Below are 19,951 nucleotides of genomic sequence, written 5' to 3' on the forward strand. Positions count from 1 at the left end.
CTCTCGGATCGTGCCAAGCATCGCCCGAGATCGATCAGAGTCGGCAAACGATCAAATCGTGATACGGCGAACGTTTAAAAGTTTTATGGCGCGTTTCGTGATATACGCCGTCACAGATCGATCGATATTTGCAGACCGATGGTTAATTCTCACAGTTTTCTTTTTTTTCCCCCTCACAACGATGACTTGTTTGCATTTGTTCAATAACTTATGGTACTGATTCAACATTGTATACACAGTTTTTATCTAACACGGAGACAATTTTATTGCAAAAATTACTATGATGAAGCGCGGACCAAGAAGAAAATGACAAACATTTTTAATATATTTTTTATTAAATTGCTATTGTGATATGTACTTACATTACTTGTGATATAATTTTCTGAAATGTTTTCTTATGGTCCATGCACTGAAAAAAAATGCAATATATTCAATAAGATATGTTATTGCGGGCTGCCAATTAAAAATATACTCAATACAATAATATATGCTATTGCAGTATCAACATTGTACTTGCATTAATAGCAAATATTATTGTATTGAGTATTTTATGTAGTTGGCAGCCCGCAATCACATATGTTATTGGCTGTATTACATTTTTTTTCTGTGTGGCTACTACATAGCTTGTACATAGTAATTTTTTATTTAAAACTTTCTGTGTGTAGCAATAACTGTATTTAAAAATGATATATCAAAGGATTAATATTTGTAAAATAAAAATAAAATGAATACCGTTAACTGTAAAGCTTCAAACAAAATTCAAACTACGTTTATTTTCGCACATTTTTCGTGGTTTTTTTTGCTTCAAATAGATTTTTCAAACACTTCTCTAACAAAAACATGTTTGTATACATCGTCGTTTTCGTCATAAAAAACGAAAAAAATGCAATATTTAATTATAATTATTAATACTGCTGATAGAAAGGATTAAGATACCTGAGAAGTTTGGGGTGACGTTGTCTAAAAATTAAAACGAAATCACCATGCAGATCGGTTCTGACAAAGTTGCGTAACTATACATAATTTACATTAATTTGCTTCTGTAACTTGGTTCAATTACCACGTCCTCATTACGTAGACTACGTAGATCAACTACCGTCGCTCCCTTTTCCGTAAGGGATTGAGAAAAGAGAGCTCAGCTCTTATCTTCAATTAGCCGAGGTCTAAATAGAACTAATGGCACAATGCACTTCCTGTTGGCGGCGCAGCTTCCACCGGTGGCCGCCGATGCCCGGCGCGATGCATCGCGGCGCAATCCGCGGCGATGAGCCGGCTTCAAAGGGTTTCCCGCCCGTTGTCTTCCTTTTGGTACCGCCCTCGGAATCGCGATCGCCGCCGGCATTAATTACCGTCCGGATCGAACGTGCCTCCCATCGCTCATCGTCGTCCGAGTTGTTAATCTTCTCTTCGATCTCGCGCACGCTCACCTCGATTTCCCGCGGGGAGAATGAAACGCGTCGTTGCCGGGCGAAATTGCCGGCCGGCTACCGAATTTTGCGCGTCCCATCGACGAAAATTGGCCCTCCCCCACCCCTCGCTCCTTCCCGCCTGGTTAACTACAATTTCGCGGAACGCGGTATTATCGAGCCAACAATTACGGGCTAGAAAAAAAATCACAAAGTGGAGCGCCGTATCATAAATACCACCATCGGGAAGAAACGCGAGTAAAAAAAAAAAGACAAGCACTTTTGCAAGTACCGTTATACCAGAACGGCCCATTGCCGTCGCAGTTATTTGAACTAGATACCGAAACTCTCCTTCTCTCTCTCTCTCTCTTGCGCCACGATGTCAAATATAATCCTCCTATTATGCAAACGTCGAACCCGCGCGGGTAAAAACGACGCGTGGAGAAAGCCGCGCGCTTCAGCGCCGAATAAAACGCCCGAGGTCGGCTCGCGAGTTCAGGCGGCTTTCTCCTTTCTTTTTTTCTTTTTTTTTTTTTACGATACGGTCCTCGGACGTATTGTCGGCGACGCGCACCTATACGTCGCGACGAGTTGCGCGACTTTTAGCCGGGCGGCCTACACAGTGCAGTGACCCTGCGCCTCGCCGCGCTGGACTGCGCTCGGTGCAACCGAGCGCACCGCCGTGTATCGCGTTGTGTATTCAGTACGGACGAGATTGCGTTCAAGGAGGAGAGGCACCCTCTCTGTTTCGTGCCTCGAGACCGCAAAGATTAACGAGCGGTTCGCGGAAAATGGCGGCACACCGTAGCCGTTTAAGCGACTCTTTGTCTGTCGCTGTTTTACGGCGGGACGAGAAGTTGAGCGTGTGCCGATAATGGCGCGCCCAGCGAAGCGCAAATATTCGATGGCACAGGTGGAAGGTGGTACCCCCACGTGTGTGTGTGTGTGTGTGTGTGTGTGTGTGTGATCGGTTTTATCACAGCCGCGAAATCCGGCGGAAGAGCGTTCGCCTCGCTTGTATCGCAATTATCTTTGGTGAGATTTTTAAAAAGATACGTGTATAATTATCACCATTAATGTAAGTAAATTAATTAAAGTAAAGGAGTTAATGTGAATTACGTGCGTATATTAAGTCACTGACGAGGTCGACGGACTCTTTAAAGTTTAAATGAAAGGGCGCGAGTATGAGGCACGACGCACGACGTATCGTGAGAAAAAAGAAGAAGAAAGAGCCTGTTATCCTGTTTGTCGCCGTAACATCTTGCTCGGGAAGTGAAAAATTAGGTCACTCGTCCGCAGACGAGTGCATCTCGTATACCGGAAATTATGAAATAATTCTTGCGTCACGCGAGCGCCGTCTTTCGTGCGTCTTTGCTGCAGGAAGCAAGAGAATTGAGTATGTACTGCGGAACGCGCAGAAAAAGTTTTATATATATATACCGTATACGCAAGCGTCCTTATCTTATGCAGATTGAAGTAAAAATTATAATGCGTGCATATATATGTGAAATGGGACTTGATAATAAATGACACGAAAATCAGGTTTGAGGCGAACGTCCGGTTACGTTTACATGTCGTAACATTAGAATGTCATTACAACCGGGATTCTGGGTGAGAAATATGTACCGTTAAAGAAAACTTGATCAACGAGTAAACATAATTAATTTACGGACGCGATACCTCGAGAAACAACATGTCGGATGTTCCAATTAGCGTAAGTTGGCCCCTGCGAGAGCGTCAGCATGCTGTTGCAACAAGCTTGGCTGGTAATTCAATTATCCGCTGTTAATTAAGCAAAACTTAGGGATAATCTCATTTCGGTACCGGGATGAGATTGATCCAGTTTTCCGGTATTGCTCGCCAGAGAAAAGAACGAAAAAGAAGGAGAGAGAGAGAGAGAGAGAGAGAGAGGGAGGGAGAAAGAGAGAGAGGGAGGGAGAGAGAGACGTATATTACATTATTCTTCAGTTTATTGCCGGTCGTAGGAAAGTTTGATAAGCGACCTGGTCATGTATGTATATTAATAATTACGGCTTAGCGAAACCTAGAATGCCAAACCAGTTCATAATGAATATCTAACGAGAGTCACTCGAGCCGCTAGGTCGCTATTTTTTCTGATCCTTCTCCCTCTTTCAACAATCCCTCTCTCTTTCTTTCTCATCCGCTTTCTGTCGCGATGCGAAATAAGATACGCGAGAAAAAAAAAGAAATTAATTAAACGAGGCTTCATTACGGCGAACTGTCGTGCGGTCTCACCGCAGGCACCGCAACGGACCGGAAAAATATCAGCCTGATTGACAGAATTAGATGAGCGTCGGCCGCACGCTATAATTTAATTCGATGTTTGCTGATCCGGTTGCTGTAGCAGCGTTATGGAGAAACCGCGGCGTCAGTCCAGTCAGACTGCAATTAATATGTGGGAATACATTAATGCGTCATCGGAATATCCTTCTTTGTTATGCCATTGTCTTACATATGATGCCTTTTGACGTATTATGTTACTAAACTCACACATATGACACGCGTCGACGATAGACATAATGAATCAATGATATTAATAGTCGTTGAATGCACAGATCGATATTTCTAATATATCTTTAATGAATAAAAATTTGGATATCGTTCTTTTTCGAGGCGGAAAAAATAAACAGCTGTCTGACATTTTGAAATAATTTAGTGTCTGAGCGAGAAGAAAGACAAAAAATTATTTGAAAATGTATAACTCCACTTTTTATTTTACTTTTATCTGAAACTGGCAGATCTTCGAGATATCGTGCGACAATATTTGCTGTCATAACACATGAGTGTAGGGACGAAAAGTGAAACGGCGTTGCTGTGTCTCGACGTGACAGCGAAAACGAATAGCACGACCGTATCAGGACCGCAATTTGCCACGACACTTAATACCGAGCGAGCCTTAAATCCGTCTGTCATTCACGCGTCGCGTCAACAGCTCCATCGATTCATGATGGAGCAATCCGCCATCTTTAAACCATGAATCATTGAATAATTCATAATTTTACGGGAAGAGGAAGAGGGGTCTCGTTAAAGTCCGTGAGTATCTTCGGCTACCCGTTCGTCTCGTTCTCTCTCGTACAAACGAGAGAGAAAGAGAAAGCGAGAAAGAGAAAGAAAGGAGAAAACGACGAGAAAAGAGCCTCGCTTCGATGCGACACACCAAGGTACTCCCGCCCTCCGAGGTAAACGTCGTTGTCGTGACGCTCAAAGTCGTCTGACGGGTTTGCGCCGGCACCGGATGCCTCTATCTCACGTTTTCGTTCTTAGGCAATTCGAGGACACACGTGAATCAAATTACGGTCATCCGTCTTTCGCTCCGGCGGGCATCCCCCGCACATTGTCTCGATGTCCCGATGTCAGGACAATTCGCCCGGACAGTTTTTCGTTTTTCGGAGTCGCGAGGTCATTTACGCCTCGCGTTTCTGCGAACCTTTCGTCTCACAATCACTCATATCTCGTAGCAAATGAATTAGAGTGATGGGTTTTCTATGTTCGTTTATATATGCTGTCTTGTTAGAAATATTATACTGCCGTGGACGTACATTTTTATTTATTATTGCAGAGTACGCGTTATCTCTTTTCTTCTTTCCCAGAGGAAAAAAAAATATTAAAATCCCATTGTAAATTGCTTCGCGACAAAATCAACAGCCAACACGATAGGCAGCTGTATATATATCGCAAAATAAAATCTGCATATATCAATTACCAGTTCATATATATTCTGTAATTTGCATACATGCATCGCTAAGCTTTAATCTATAATAAGAATCTTTTATTTTGTGATCAAAATGTTAAAAAATATTGACCTGCCAAACCTGCGACGCGATGTTTATTAAAATATTAGGACTTCACAATGAGCACAAGTGGACTATTGTGAAACTCGTCTTTTTCTTCGGGACTGAGGTTCCTTGAACATCCTTATATTTTTTTGCGAAGTTAATCGCGCCTAATCTTAATTTTCCAGTCGTGCTGGTTCTCGACTCCAGCAGATCTGATAGAACTTTACTATCTCTACTGTGTCCTTGTGCTGCATAAGTTTGATATATGACTTGATTTCTTTTATATTGCAATAGGATTTTATAGAAATCACAGTCACTATAATTCAAAATAAGCCGCTCTTTGTAAAAATTTTGATCTCTCTTTTTCTTTATTGAATTTTTATTCAAACCTATTTTGAAAGGTTTCTAATTTATATAACTGCGGCGTATAATTCAGTAATTATTTAAAAAAAACTCTAAATTAATTAAAGAGCACAGCTACAAATTCATTAATATATATACATATATTTTTTATAATTAATTTATACACTACATATATATAGTGAAAAATATTTGGTAATTATTTTTATCTCTTTAATATTAGTAATTAATTGTTTTAAATCAATGAATAGTAATCTGATTAACTACATGTCTGTTGTTGTTGTGTCAGTAAACTCTTTCGTCGCCACGTTCGAGCCCGTCAAATTCTACATAATATCCTTGCCAGTCATAAACTCCCGGTTCAGTTTGGCATTAACGAGGTCCCTCCTTTACGTCATAATGCACGCATTCAATAAACTCTCGCACCCTGCATCTCGTATTCAAGACCCTGATTCATTCTGTATACCACTGTCAGAAACACCCATAACAAAACAGCGGAAGAATCATTTCGTAATGAAATTATTTATTTCGGTTTTTCAAATAAAAATTAAAAAATAAGAATTTAATATATAACAAAATATATAAAATATAACGAATTATATATGTTTTAGATATAGAATTAAAATAATTAAAAAATATTATTCTCTTATTTTTCTTACTTAAAATTAAATTAACATTTAAAATAAAAAATATATATATTTAATATCGCCTCTACGAGCCTAAGATTGATGAAATCGAATGTCTGCGAAATATTTTTCACGCTCTCGCTGTACCAAGCAATTTGGAGAAGTTAATAGGATTGGCGGGACGGTGGCAGAATTCTGGCAGGAGAGTGCGTCACTCTTTCCGCAGGAGTGATGTCCTGGCAAGCAATCGGAAACTCCCTCCGCATTTTGACGAGCCCCAATCCTGAGAAACGACTATGCGTCCTAAGAGAGAGAAAGAGACAGAGAGCCTACAACTTCGTTGAAACATTGCTCGTGCTCTCTGCGGAAAGTCGAATTTATTTCCTGAGGAAAGTGAATCATAGCGAGCGACTGCGATTACGCTGAAATATTATCCTCAGACGCCATCAGTACATGCATGGTCACTTGTGAAAAAAAAAAGAACAGCGATAAGAAGACGCTCGTTACAATCAAATCTTTCACAATGGATAAGATTTTACTTCATCGCTGTGAGATGGATTTCAAAAATACTTTCGTAACTTTTTTACGAGGCTCTCTTTGAAGGAGAAGATAAAAATGTTCATTTCATAATCATACCACAATTTAATACGCTTATATTATAATTATCAAACACCTTGTAAGCATTTCTCTTTTCGTTTTTGTACCATTTATAATTTGGGAGACGGTTAGAGAACTCGTGTGACAAATGTAAATTCAGAGTGTTTGCAAACGCAACGGACATTCGATTCCGAGAAACTCCGGCCGAGTCTTATCGGCCACGATTGCGCTATCGTTGCCTGCCAGGACAAGCGGGTCCTTTACTTTCCTCGGCGGAAGGAATCAGGTGCGAGTTCTCCTCCCGCGAGTAATCTCGGTAGTCGTAGATAGGCACAGGGTCGCACAGGTCGGCGTTATAAAACGACGGAAATTTATTGGGGCCAGCTAACACAAGCATACGCGGGCCCGGTAGTGAATGGCAGCAGCGGCGGCGGCGGCGGCGGCGACGACGACGACGGCGATCTTCGGGATCCGGTGGGACCCGGCGGCAGGGTACTCATCGTTCTCGTCGTTTTTTTCTTTTCGTGAGCCCCGTCGGGCCTTGCAGGACCTGTACGAGGACTGGTCCGCGATCTACCGTAACCGCATTCCACCTTACCTCACCTTACCCCTCGCACGGTCCTCTCTCAGCCTCCCTTGTGCTCTTCACTGACTGCCTTCCCTCTCTTCCTCCTCCTCCTTCGTCTGGTCCCTTTCCCTTCTCATACCTTCTCTCACTCGTCTTCGGCCGCTTTTATTCAGTCTTCCTCTCCTTCTTGCCGCGACCGTTTCCCCTCTTTGTCCGTCTACTACTTCTTCGTTCTTCTCCAGTGAGATTTTTTCGATTCCTCTTGTACAACGATAGCTATCTAAATTATTACTTCAACCTTTAACTTGTTGCTTTAATTATTAAGATTATTATGAAGATTAATTGTATGTTAATAAATTGCAATTTATATATTGATAACTCCTCCCCTTTCGTAATCTTTCTAATTTCTTACATTGAATGTCGGCAGGATCGAGTTTTAAAAAGACAACAATGGCGGTGCATTTTTTCATTGCTAAAGTTCACGTTGCTAAAACTAGCGGCATTATAACCGTCACGTACGTCTTGTACAAACATTAACGAAACCGGTATTCCTATATACATACATCATAAATTATGGAGCGACACCATCTTCGAGCTTATTTATTTTTTGGAGTATATAAATATTATTTTGAAAAAACGACGTCTTCTCTCTCTTTCTCTCTACTTCTTATTTCCCTCTAACGAACGTGGTGCGCAAAAGAGGGCTCGGGGTTTCGAAACTCGTATTCGACCGGCCTCGCGCGCAAACTTATTTTGCTCGCGGTAAACACGGAGTCTCTAACCTACCTGCCGCGGGTCCGCCGTGTTTACCCGGCCTGGATGCGTGCTTGCGCCATCCGTCAGAGGCCCCGTGGGCACAAGGAGCGGGGCCCGATGAGGGGAAGGGAAGGGAGGAGAGATAAACGGAGCCCGTTGGTATTCGAATACGAGCGTTACGTGACGACCGGGTTCCCACCTCCCTGCTGCATCTCCGTTCCACGGAGATTCCGGGTTTTTGTCGGGAAGATCGACCGGACGATCTCACCGCCCGGGTACTACCGCGGGCCTTACGGACGCTACGGTACGGTGTCGTAATTAGAGGCCTGATAGATCGTGTCGGTCGATCCCCCGACTGTCGGTCGCGCCATCGCGTATGTACGCGTGTCGACGTGTACAATTAGCGCGGGATCACTGCGGAGAGGCGACGCGCTCGGGATTGACGTAATGATGAGTAATCGTTTACGACGATTACATTCCCAATTATTATTGCAGCGAGTTTCCCCCCTCCCCCCGTGTAACAATTATGTTACTCGTTAAGATCATCACGTAATGCATCATCTCGTGCGTCACGCGTATTCCACCTTATACCCACTTCGATCCGAGATACCATCTATACGCCGATTTATCATCGGCGAAGATCAATGCTCACATTCGCATTCACATTATTCACAGCCTCCGTATGGTAAATTTACAAAAGAGCAGAGCTGTCGTAGATTGTAGATTCGCGAAGATTAGGAATTACCGGGTAGACTTATTTTCAAATTTCTAAAAATAATGTCAACTTGAACGGGGCTAGCAAAGACGTAATATTCCCCATCTCAAGACAGATCAATTCTCCGGTAGCGTCGTCTAAAATTAACTGAATCCTCCAACAGACTAATCGAATCTCGTTATTTGTTTTCACAATCGACAGCTGTTCTCGCAATGCAATCAACGTCGGGCCGATCCAAATTCGCGGCATATATACGGTGGAAGCTCTAGGAAGTCCAGAACTAATCCCAGGCATTCTCGACAAAGGGGCTAATCCAAGCCCGGTTTACTCGCGCTCTTTTGAGAAAGAGAGAAAGAGAGAGGGAGAGAGAGAGGCAACCATGAATTACGCGCTTTCTTGATATCTTGGTTTGAGCCATGGCCTGCGAGGAGGCTGGAGCAACCGGTAAGCCGTCTGTCGGTCCCTCTGAAGGGCCGCGCGAGCGGCCCTTCGGGGCACTTTGCACAGGCGAAGCTCATCGGCCACAGTGGACCTCCCACGGGCCGACCGGCTCTTCACCATCGAGAATCTGCCTGCCCTCCTCCCTCTCGTCCTCCTCCTCCTCCTCCCCCCGCTTTAGCCTTCTTCTTCTTCTTCTCCTGCTGCCTCGTCTTCTTGCCCACCTCTGCGCTTCTCTTCTCGCTCGCTGTCCTCCTTCGGCCCGTCTCTCGATTCGTCGAACCGCTCGCTCCGTGCCATCCGATCAACGACGATTCCACGCTTTCGCTGGCGGTGAGTCGAACGAGGGAGTCGAACGAGTCGAGAGAGATCCGCCGGATGTTGTGAAACCTCAGCTTGACTGTTGCGAACGCTAGACAAAGGTGGACTGTGCAGTTGAAAGTGCACACCGGATTTGGACAGACGTTAATGAGAAATAAGACGAAAGCGAATGCCAGCGAACAGCTGGATGAAAAAATAAAGAGAATCTCTTTCTCGTAGCCTTTTCCAAGTAGCGGTGGACGTCACCGAGTTTTTTTTCTCTGAATTCTAATAAATTTGGAGTCGATTTCTTCCTTTAGAAGTAATCTTCAATATTAAATATCTTTATGACCGGTGTCTTGTAATCACATTCTAGAAATCTATGAAATTATAGTGTATAATTAGCATAAATTCTCGATATAACTCCGTCGTAAATTCCTGTTCGCCGAAGAGAGAAATTGTGAGCGGGTCCCCTCTGATTTTTAGAATGACACCTGCTCTTCGGACCTCCACCTCGCGACAAAGAAGAGCCGAGCAACAAAAAGTTCCGCGTTCATTTCTTACAAACAAATCCCACCTCACGTTGAAGTCGAGTGCATTGAAGCGGTTCTATCATCACTTTCCGGACCTCATACGTCGCTGCCAAGCTACTATCGTAATTAACTCGTGCTGGCCGTGGTTACGGTGGATCGTGCTGATTTGTGAGAAACGATTGCGAATAGCTCGAAGCCTATTATTGCGAGATCGGGATGTGTGCGCGCGCGGTGCCGGTGCTTACTCAGGTGTACGACTATTACGAACACGGACGGCCATGCCTACCCCGCTCATATTTCTATTCTCATGACCGAGCAACCTGTACAGCCGACCTTGACTCGTAACTCGCTCTCTTCTGGAGTCTGTAAAAAATCTCCGGAGTCCGGCCCTCTTTTACTAACAGCCGTGACGTGCTTAATGCTGCTCGCCGCGCATTTATCGAGACGAGAGCTCGGCTCTACAAATGCGCTTCTCGAAATGCATTCAATCACATTCTCGCCGCCATCAAAAACACAATCCGAATTTTGTTTAAATGAATAACGTTTATTAACATTTTATTTTCCTCGTCTTGTGTGAAAATTAAAATGTCGGTCTCACTGTTGCCGTGTTTACTGAGGTTCAGACGGAGAAAGGTTCGAATATATTCAATCTTCGAATAAAGTTCGAAGTAAAAAAGAAGAGCAGTTTAAATATTTGAGGCAGTTTGGAGAGTTCGATCTTAAGCGGTGATCGTTCTACAATGTCAATTTGTTGTGTTTGAAATTCCAACAGTTCGGATATTAAGAAGATTTAAAATGCAGATATATTGGCTGATTATTCAGATTTGAAATGAATTCAAACAACTCGAGCACATCTTCAGTTTTAAAAGTTCGAAACTATTTGACGTTCAATTTTGTCCGAATTATTCGATGCTACCAAGGATTAATATTTATTATTTTTAATTCTAAGGAGACATCAATAAATTTAAATAAAATTTTTCTATTGTCAAGATAAGAATCATTAATCTTGATTAGCAATTAAAACAAAATGGACATTTTTATCAACAATTACTGGAAAATGGCAAAAAGTAAAAGCGCTTGTGCACGAAGATGATAATTTTTCAGAGAAATCTCTGTAGGCTGAAACCGAGCTTCGGTTCCAGTCTCGATTATTCGCGCGCGCGCGATGAGATTGCAGAACATCACGGAGGAAGGTCGATCCCCCGCTCGTCCGCGCAGAAGGTTGTACCGGCTATGTAGTTATGTACCATCGGCTTCCGAGGTTACAGACGGTTAGTAAGAAATACTCCATGGACGATTGTATCGAATCGGACTGCGGCTTGGCAGAACACTGGCGAGTCTTTCTCGCTCGCGGCCCGCACGTACACGCATCGCTCTGTTTATACACTGTGGCATAAATGCCTGGAGCAGTCGTGCGATATTACTACCTTGCTTCGTAATGAACCGTTAGCGTAACTCTTAATATTAAAGTATTCCAGAAGCCATTTAGAGCGTATACATATCGAAGAATTGATAATGAAGAACTGCAGCGCTCGCTTCGAGATTTAAAAATTTCTTTAATCCATCGCGAAAAATTGACTATCAATTTCTGGAAGCTAGAATCGTGAAATTTTATTATTCTAATTTTAATATATCAAGTATATAATTTTTGTTTTGTAATATATTTTAAATTCTTATAGGGGCACAAATTTTAATTAATTAAGCTTCTAAAATTGTAATTTGGCCTTGATTATAAAATAGTAAATTTATTAACTTAGTTTTCCAGACGGAGCATTACGAGGCAAATCGCATCTCCATGCAGAATAGCTTTTCCATCATAGCATCAGACGGTATGCGAATCAAGCATGCGAATCGAGCGTAAGCGTTATTGGATGTGGCGCGAGTTAGGGACGAAGTTCTAATGGGGAATATAGACCCTATCGCGTGTCGGACCGATGGTGATTAACCCTTCGTGGTATTGTGCGAAACAAAAGGCGAACAACGGGAGAAAACACAAGAAGCACGCGATAATGAAAGGCACTTCATACCGTTGCGAGACGTATGTATGTATGTACGCGCGCCGTGCGTTGTCAAGCCGAAAAAGATTGGCTTAAAAAAGTCAGCAATTAAGGATCCCTCCGAATAACGGAACTAATTGTCCGTGAGCGCGGAGGTGTTTGCGGGAATTCATTGTTCGACGATCACGTCGCCGTTAAAAACACGAATCAAACGTTGTGACTCATCCATCATTCAATTCACATGTTATGTGTGTGTATGTGTGCGTATACCGGGATACAGTGAGATTGCACCATTTTTATACTTTTCTGTATAAGGGGAAGTTTTATTAAAAGCATTGACATATTTTTTAACCCTTTTTCTAACAATTATTTAGAAATGTAAAATTGTAGAAAGGATAAAAAATCAAGAAATTAGTAAATAATCAATATAACGATCATATTATGTTTGCGTTTGTCAAAGTTAATAAAAAAATAATAATTAATAATAAAAATCGTGTTATATATTAAGCACGATTTTTGTTTCAAATTAAAGAGAGAAATATCAAGCTTTAATGATATAATGAATCAACACCTATTAATTTTATTTCGTTTTTCTTTTTTCAAATTGTTATTTTAATTAATGTGCATTATGGGAGATTATTACCCCTCTCCAACAATTGAAAACGTTAGGAAGGACCTCGTTGTCAGAGATTAAGGCCCCGGTTTCGTCACGGAAGAAACCGTTTTTGAAAACAACCGGAAACGTCGAATCAAGCGTGCCCCTCGAGAGCGCGGGTGGCATGAGTTAGGTTTTTTTTACTGATTTCATGCCCGGTCCTGCGTGCGCTGCGGTGCAAGAAACCGTGAATGGAACATGTTTACAGTTAAGATATGTCAGCGGCGTGATATCCGCTCGCCACATATGACCGACAAAAAGTATATTATGGAGCTGAAATGCCGCATTATAGAACAGCTGTAAAGAAAAAAGGATGCGGTCGTGAGCACCTCTCAAATGCGATATGAGGCGCGAGATATTCTTTTTTTTTTCTTGATTATTGAATCTTTTCTTGTCCTTCATCATAAATCTTTATCTTTCTCTTCTTTTTTAGGCAATTCCTTTTTTTAGAATATTCTTAAGTGAAAAAAATTTTTTTAAATATCTGTATACGTTTCCAAGTTTATATGCAATATATTAATGCGAATATATTAACTGCCAATTATCTTTGCTAAGAGAAATCTAAACTAGACTTTTATATGTATATTAATTAGCATTTTAATGCATATACATATATATTTATGAGGTACTTCAATATAAAATTTTGTAAAAAGTTTGCAATTATAATTGTAATATTTGTAATATTCCATTCTATATTTTTGCAAACTTATTACATAAAAAATTATATATCTGAAAAAAGTATAACGGTGCGCCAAGAGATGAAATTATCTTGAAAGAAATTTATCGCGATGTTATCGTTATGTACGATATATCAGAATATAGGTGATGGAAATTAGATAAACACGCGACTCTGCATGTAACAGCTTTGACTGCTATCTCTTAGGCGACAAGGCGATCGTTAAGGTCTCGTATCCTTCGTGTTACAGCGGAATCGGATATCTGTACTTTCGCGGCGAGAACGGAGCATTTTCACGTCACGAATAAACCATCGAAGGGACTGTTCACGGCGGACACAAGGCCGAAGGCCCTGAGGGAGTTGTACGAGCTCGCTGCCATAGTCGCCGTACGAAGTTTGGATTCCTTGAGGAGGAATGGCAGCTCGATGGATATGTTCCTTTGCACGCCGGTCCTCGGTAAGAGGAGACGTGATCACAGCCTCGACATTGAGTCTAGAGTCGTAAGTACATTCCTCTCTCTTTCTCTATGAAAATGTCGGGACATTGTTCTCTTTCGATCGGTATCCTTTTCCGCGGTCAAAGTTAATTTCAGATCAGCGTCAAATATTTCTTTTTAATTCTATGATTATTAGCATCACTTAAGGGAGATAAAAAGATTTGAAAACAACGAAAATTCTATAAACTTTGACTGTAGGCTTAGGATTAAATTGAATATGGAATCGTTTTGTACAGACTATTTATGTTATATATTAATAATAAAATTCCATTTTCAAAGTTTTAAAATATTAACATATGAAACAGCTGCAACCTGATATAAATAGCCCACAAAAGGATTTTATTTTTATGCCTACATTAATAAGTCAAAATTTTTCATCCATTCAAAAGCTTTCTACCCTCTTTAATATATTAATTAATTTTTCAAAATTCGGATATCTTGTATTGTTACAAAACCTTTTGTAAAATCTACTATACTTTTAACCAAAACAACGACTAAATATACAGCAACTACTCCATTTTGAATTTACAGAACACATTAATTAAACAACAGATAAATTATTTTATTTTTTACGTTGTTTTTATCTAAAAACAAGAATTTGCATTTTACTGGAATCTGTAACAACTTTGTCATGCAATCATCTAATCGTCAGTGACGCGTAGCGAAAACTTTGCTGAATGAGAAAATTACACAAGCAGTGCATTCATATATATATATTTTCTCAATGAGTAATGTAACGTTACTCAGTTTATCTTGTAGTTATACTATTCCCATTGAGTTCGCAAAATACGAAAGAGCTGAATATTAAGCATTCAGACATTTTGTTGGTTTCGGATGACCGAATACAAAGATTAGAGTACATGACTCAATAATCCTCAACATGAGGCATTACCTTGCAAATGCCAAGTAGAATTAAATCTGACCTCTTTGCCTATTTAATTCAACGTAATTAACTTTCACCGTATAATCGAAGAGTTCATAGGATCGAATCCCGTTTCTTTGAAACAGTTTCAGTAATTTCGCCGAGCAACGAGTTTCTTCTTCACTTGATATTAAATGTGTCAACGATTAACTTGCATTTTTCTCTACACTCGAACCGCGTCAAAACTGGTTTACATCAAACGGAGATTGTCACTCGTGACACAAAATTATGATATGACAGTAATACTGTACTTGACAAGCAGAAGAATGCCATCAGATTATCTTCTGTTAAAGATTCAGGATGACTTTTAAGATAAATTGATTGAATGTGGACGTACATACATGTTCGATATTACTTGGCTTTATATTAATATTGAATTTTAACAACGTGTGTGAAGTTAGCATCTCAAAGTTTAGCATCTCATAAAAATACTGCAGAATTACTTGCATCCAGCATAGTTCTACAGTTCTTGATAGGTTTCAACAATAGTTCCGTTGAATTACGTATTTTAATTAAATTTTTATAAATGAGATGCTAACTTCCAAAATCACATAATAGCATCTCACCGTATTTCGAATATACGACCACAGAGAAGACTAAATCTATAGAGTTCTATCGTTTAAAGACGTCCTGTCAATAGTTCTGATGATTAAATTAATAAAAAAAAAATTTTTTGTTAGAAAACATACGTATATATGCGTATACGTCTGCGCACGTGGATTTGATGTAACTGGCATCTCAGATAGACAAAATTAATTAATTTAAAAAATTTAGAAAGTATTTTTCAACAACTATCTTGATGGAAAAGTATTTTAACGTATTTTAACATTTATTTAACAGTTGCTAAAAAATATCAATGTATGTATCTTTCATATCAGTTACTAAAAAATAAATCAATGTATTAATTCAGTACATTATACATTAATTCTGTGTACTCTTTAACTAATCACAGGAGTTTTTGTAATATACAAAAATAGTTGAAATATACATTGAATGAATATTTTTGAAATCGTCATTTCCGAATTTACTTTCTACCGTCTCACGAGTATGCGAAATTAAAACTTGCACAAATAACTCGACCGTTTTTACGGACTAGTGAAAGACAACGGTTAGTTCATCGCGTGAAAAACTTGGCAGACTGTCGGAACCCAATCCGTTCCGTATCCCGTGCGTGAAACCCGTCCGGTCGGGGAGTTGACACCTCGACAATGGTTAACACCCACGCAGGTGCCGCAGCGCATAAAATACGTCGTTCGCGCGCTCTTCTTCCTCCGCGGCGTCGAGTTTCCCACAGGGTGAACGGGAGGCGCGACCCGCTTGTTGCGGGTACCCGGGAAGAAAAAAAGAGAATCAGTTGTTACGCCGTCTGGGACCAAGTCGTATAACAACATTAAGCAAACACACAAACTGACACAACTCTCACACGACACAAGGAACACACTGCTCTCTCAGGTATTCGCGTTACGTCTATTTGATTACCAAAGTATAATAATTTTTCAATTTTGTAATACGAGTAGCAGACCGATAAGTTTTCGTTATGAAATCAGCGAAAGAAAAGACAGGAGATACTCTTCTACATAATAATTATCAAACGTATTATAAATATATGTACCCGTGCATAAAGTTTAATAATTCTATAATTCTATATGTTTTTTGTCCATGTTCCAGAAGACAAAAGTGAGATATGAATAATTATGCAAAACGTGAAAAGAAATATATTTTGTAGATGGATCGGCAGCTTTATTGTGCATACGATTATTTTGTTGCAGCCGGCTGCTATCGAGGATCTTCGAAGGTGGACGTCCACCGAAGCGCTCGGCGACGTCACCGTACCACCGGACTGCTCGTCCAGGATCTTAGCCGACACGACCAGCGACGATGCCGTCGATCACAAGCTACCTAGCCCCGAGGAACAGGTTCAGGCTATCGCACTCAAGTAAGCGGTTTATCTCAATACGTCGTTTGATTGCTGATAGAACGGGAATTGTAGAAACTGCCGCACAAACGAAATAAAGAGATAAGAAAATCTTTTCATCTCTCCCATGTGGAGATTATTTATGATTGATTATCTTAATAAAATATACAAAAATATATTGCTGGTTAAATTTTCATGTTTCTTCACTATTAAATTTTAAACTCTTATTTGTATAAATACAATAAGAGATTCTTTATATTTTAAGAAAGATAAATAAAATTTAACGTTGTATATTTTTGCTAACTATATTTTGAAGAAATTATATTTTAATAAAACTCATTAATTTAACAATAAATAACAAAACATATTGAGAAAGAAAGATCGATCCTCCAGTGAAAATCGTTAATTTATAGATTAATGTATCGTGAAATGGATATAATCTTATATATAAACTAATACTTGTAAGCATATGCAAGTCAAAAGTCTGTCGTACGGCTTCCTGTTACGTGACTCGATACGTCTCTGCCTCCGGTCCATTCAACTTTACACCAATGACAGACCGAGACGCTCCCTATTGTGATCTCGAAACGTATGCTTTCATCGTAGATTCCCAGCGGAAATCGTAGCGGTGGATGTGAGCGGACGAGGTTTCGAAAGAATGTCGATGAGGAGGAGGTCCTTGCTGTCAGGGCCAGAGACTCAGGAAACGGCGGTGAAGAGGAGATCGCGGCCACGCAGACCGAGAGGGAAGAGACGAAATACGATCGCCGGTACCGATCAGAAGGAGATTCGACAGGCTATCGGAGGGTTAGTATTGTCACAATTAACCCTTCAATTCCAAACTGAGAAATTTTGAGAACCTCTCTGACATTATTTCTTGTTGGAGGCAAAAAGTTTTCTGTTTCGTATTTTCAAATTAATGTAATTAAAATTCTGCTTTTTGTATAAAGCGTTGTTATACGTATTGTACTATACAAACTCCGCAATTAATAAAAATCGTTTTGTTAACTCTTGTAAAAGTAGCTGTTTCAAGATCGTCCTATTTACAATTCGTATGACACAAGGGTAATTTTTCATTGTTATTTAAAAGAATTACTAAGAAATTCTATACAATTGAAGGGATTAATGGACCATTCGCTGAATGCACAGCCCCTTCAACTTTTACAGCATGATAAATGTACACTTATAACCAAGAAGTATGCATTTTGCTCGGATACATCTTATCGCAGCGGTTCTGTTACTATAAGGACGCGGTTCCGGGGATCTGTGCCTCGAAAATAGTCGGCGATTTGTCACGCTCGATAAAGTGCGCTCATATTTTCGCAGTCGTCCGAGCACGAAGAATCTCCCTTACTCTACCTTTGTAATCTCGTCGCCATGATAATAGTTTCAGATCATCCCCGTATCGTTGTCGTGTGGTATCGCACGCGAAACCTCCCGGGCACTAACAACCTAACTTACCGTATCAATTGAGGTACACGCGAATAATAAATCTGTAACAAAAGACCGTCGTCGTACGTCGCGGTTTATTATTTAATAAATCATAGTTGCTTCTTGAAACATGATGTAAATCGCGCACTCACTACAGTACTTTGTATCATGTTCACGCCGTTGAGATTATTTATCGCTGTAGGGAGACAACTGGCGACGAGCCCGAGGAGACGATGCCAAGCGCCACGCCGAGAGCGCATCGCTCTGCGAGCACGGACGTCTTGGGCTCCACGAAGAAGGACTCACCCACGGAAAAGAAATCGCACTTCAACACACTGAAGGCATGGGGCAGGTCCAGACTGAAGCTGATCAGTCCGAAATCGAGTCAGCAGCAACAGCAGCAGCAGCAGCAGCAGCAGCAGGAATCGACGGTAGTCAGCGCGGAGAGGAACGAGCAGCAGGCTCAGGGCCAAACAAGATCACCAGACGAGATCAATATTTACGAAACGGTGACTACGAGGCGCAGGAGGGACAAGTCACACGAGAGGAAGCCGAGCTCGTCCAGTTCGAGCGGCAAGAGCACGGCCAGCATACCAGTGTCAGTGCCGAGCACGGACAACAAACAGCCGAGCGTGAAATTGCGCGAGAGCGCCGCCCAGAGGCGAGAACGACGAAAGGGCAGCAACCGCGACGATGCCCCGCACTCGAGCTCCGGAAACTGGAGCGCCTCGTCAGAGAGTGGAAGAGCCAGCATCGGCAGTGAAACCACCACCACCACGCATCAGCCCAGGTAGGAAGAAAAAAATCGAATAGGAATATATCTTAATATCTCGATATTAATTGAAATCTTGTATTTTACCAATTGTATGCCAATTATTTTTCAACGCAGTCATTAATTCACTAAAGATAATGACAGATCATTAAGATGAAATTCTAAATACTTGACCGTACCTGACAGAAAACCATTTGTCTCTATCGCCTAAACCATGAAATCATGAGGAGATTTATATCTTATACTATTTTAAATTAGGAGAAAATTTTAAACTTGCTTAATATACTCGAACATATTATTTCAGATCCACGACGACGGCTTCAATCGGCACATCCTCCACTTCCCTAAGTCACATGAGGCGACTGAAAGGAAGAGACACCTCAGCCTCGTCCTCGGTAACCTCCGAAGGTACCCTAACACCGGACATCATACAGGACATCACGGTGGTGCCCTTTTCCGACGATGGCGAAACATCGTCAGTGTACTCCTGCGACACAGAGGGATATTACACTTCGTTTCACATGGACTCGGGCCTGAAAACCCTTAGAGAGGAGGAACCCATGCCACAAAGTCCTTTGACCAAAACTAACGACGTCGGCACGGATGCCGCTTCGCCAATCGTCGAGAACGAGTATGAATTATTTGGCAGAGGATCAACTTCCACAACGACTAGCTCAGCCGGAACAGTTTGCACCGCTCTTATGGCACCACCGCCTCCCGAGCGCAAGTCCAGTCTTACGGTGGTTGCTATGGTAAGTACGAGCACCAAGATTTTAGTTGCGACAGAAAACAGCGGAATAAAATTTACGAATTGGATAGTTTATTATTAACAATAGAAATAAAAATCTTACGAAAATGGAATAAAATTAGATGAGAATAATTAACAACTTGATTAATTAAAAATTTATGTCAATTATATTAATTTTTAATAACACATAAAAAACAGATAGACAAACATCTGACTTCAATTAATTTTCATTCTTTTCATTT

At 40.9% G+C, this 19,951-nt stretch overlaps 1 protein-coding gene across 1 annotated transcript in view; it reads left to right on the top strand.

Moving 5' to 3' along the window:
• The window catches only part of LOC105829959 (mucin-17), an 86,601-nt gene that overhangs the window by 50,720 nt on the left and 15,930 nt on the right, over window positions 1–19,951 (top strand). The window contains exons 2-6 of the mRNA XM_036286765.1: window positions 13,675–13,925; window positions 16,613–16,779; window positions 17,365–17,565; window positions 18,392–18,979; window positions 19,266–19,713. Coding sequence (XP_036142658.1) covers window positions 13,675–13,925; window positions 16,613–16,779; window positions 17,365–17,565; window positions 18,392–18,979; window positions 19,266–19,713 — 1,655 coding nt within the window. The remainder of the gene's footprint in view (window positions 1–13,674; window positions 13,926–16,612; window positions 16,780–17,364; window positions 17,566–18,391; window positions 18,980–19,265; window positions 19,714–19,951) is intronic.

The sequence above is a fragment of the Monomorium pharaonis genome, chromosome 5, assembly GCF_013373865.1.
Source record: "Monomorium pharaonis isolate MP-MQ-018 chromosome 5, ASM1337386v2, whole genome shotgun sequence".
Taxonomy (NCBI): Eukaryota; Metazoa; Arthropoda; class Insecta; order Hymenoptera; family Formicidae; genus Monomorium; species Monomorium pharaonis.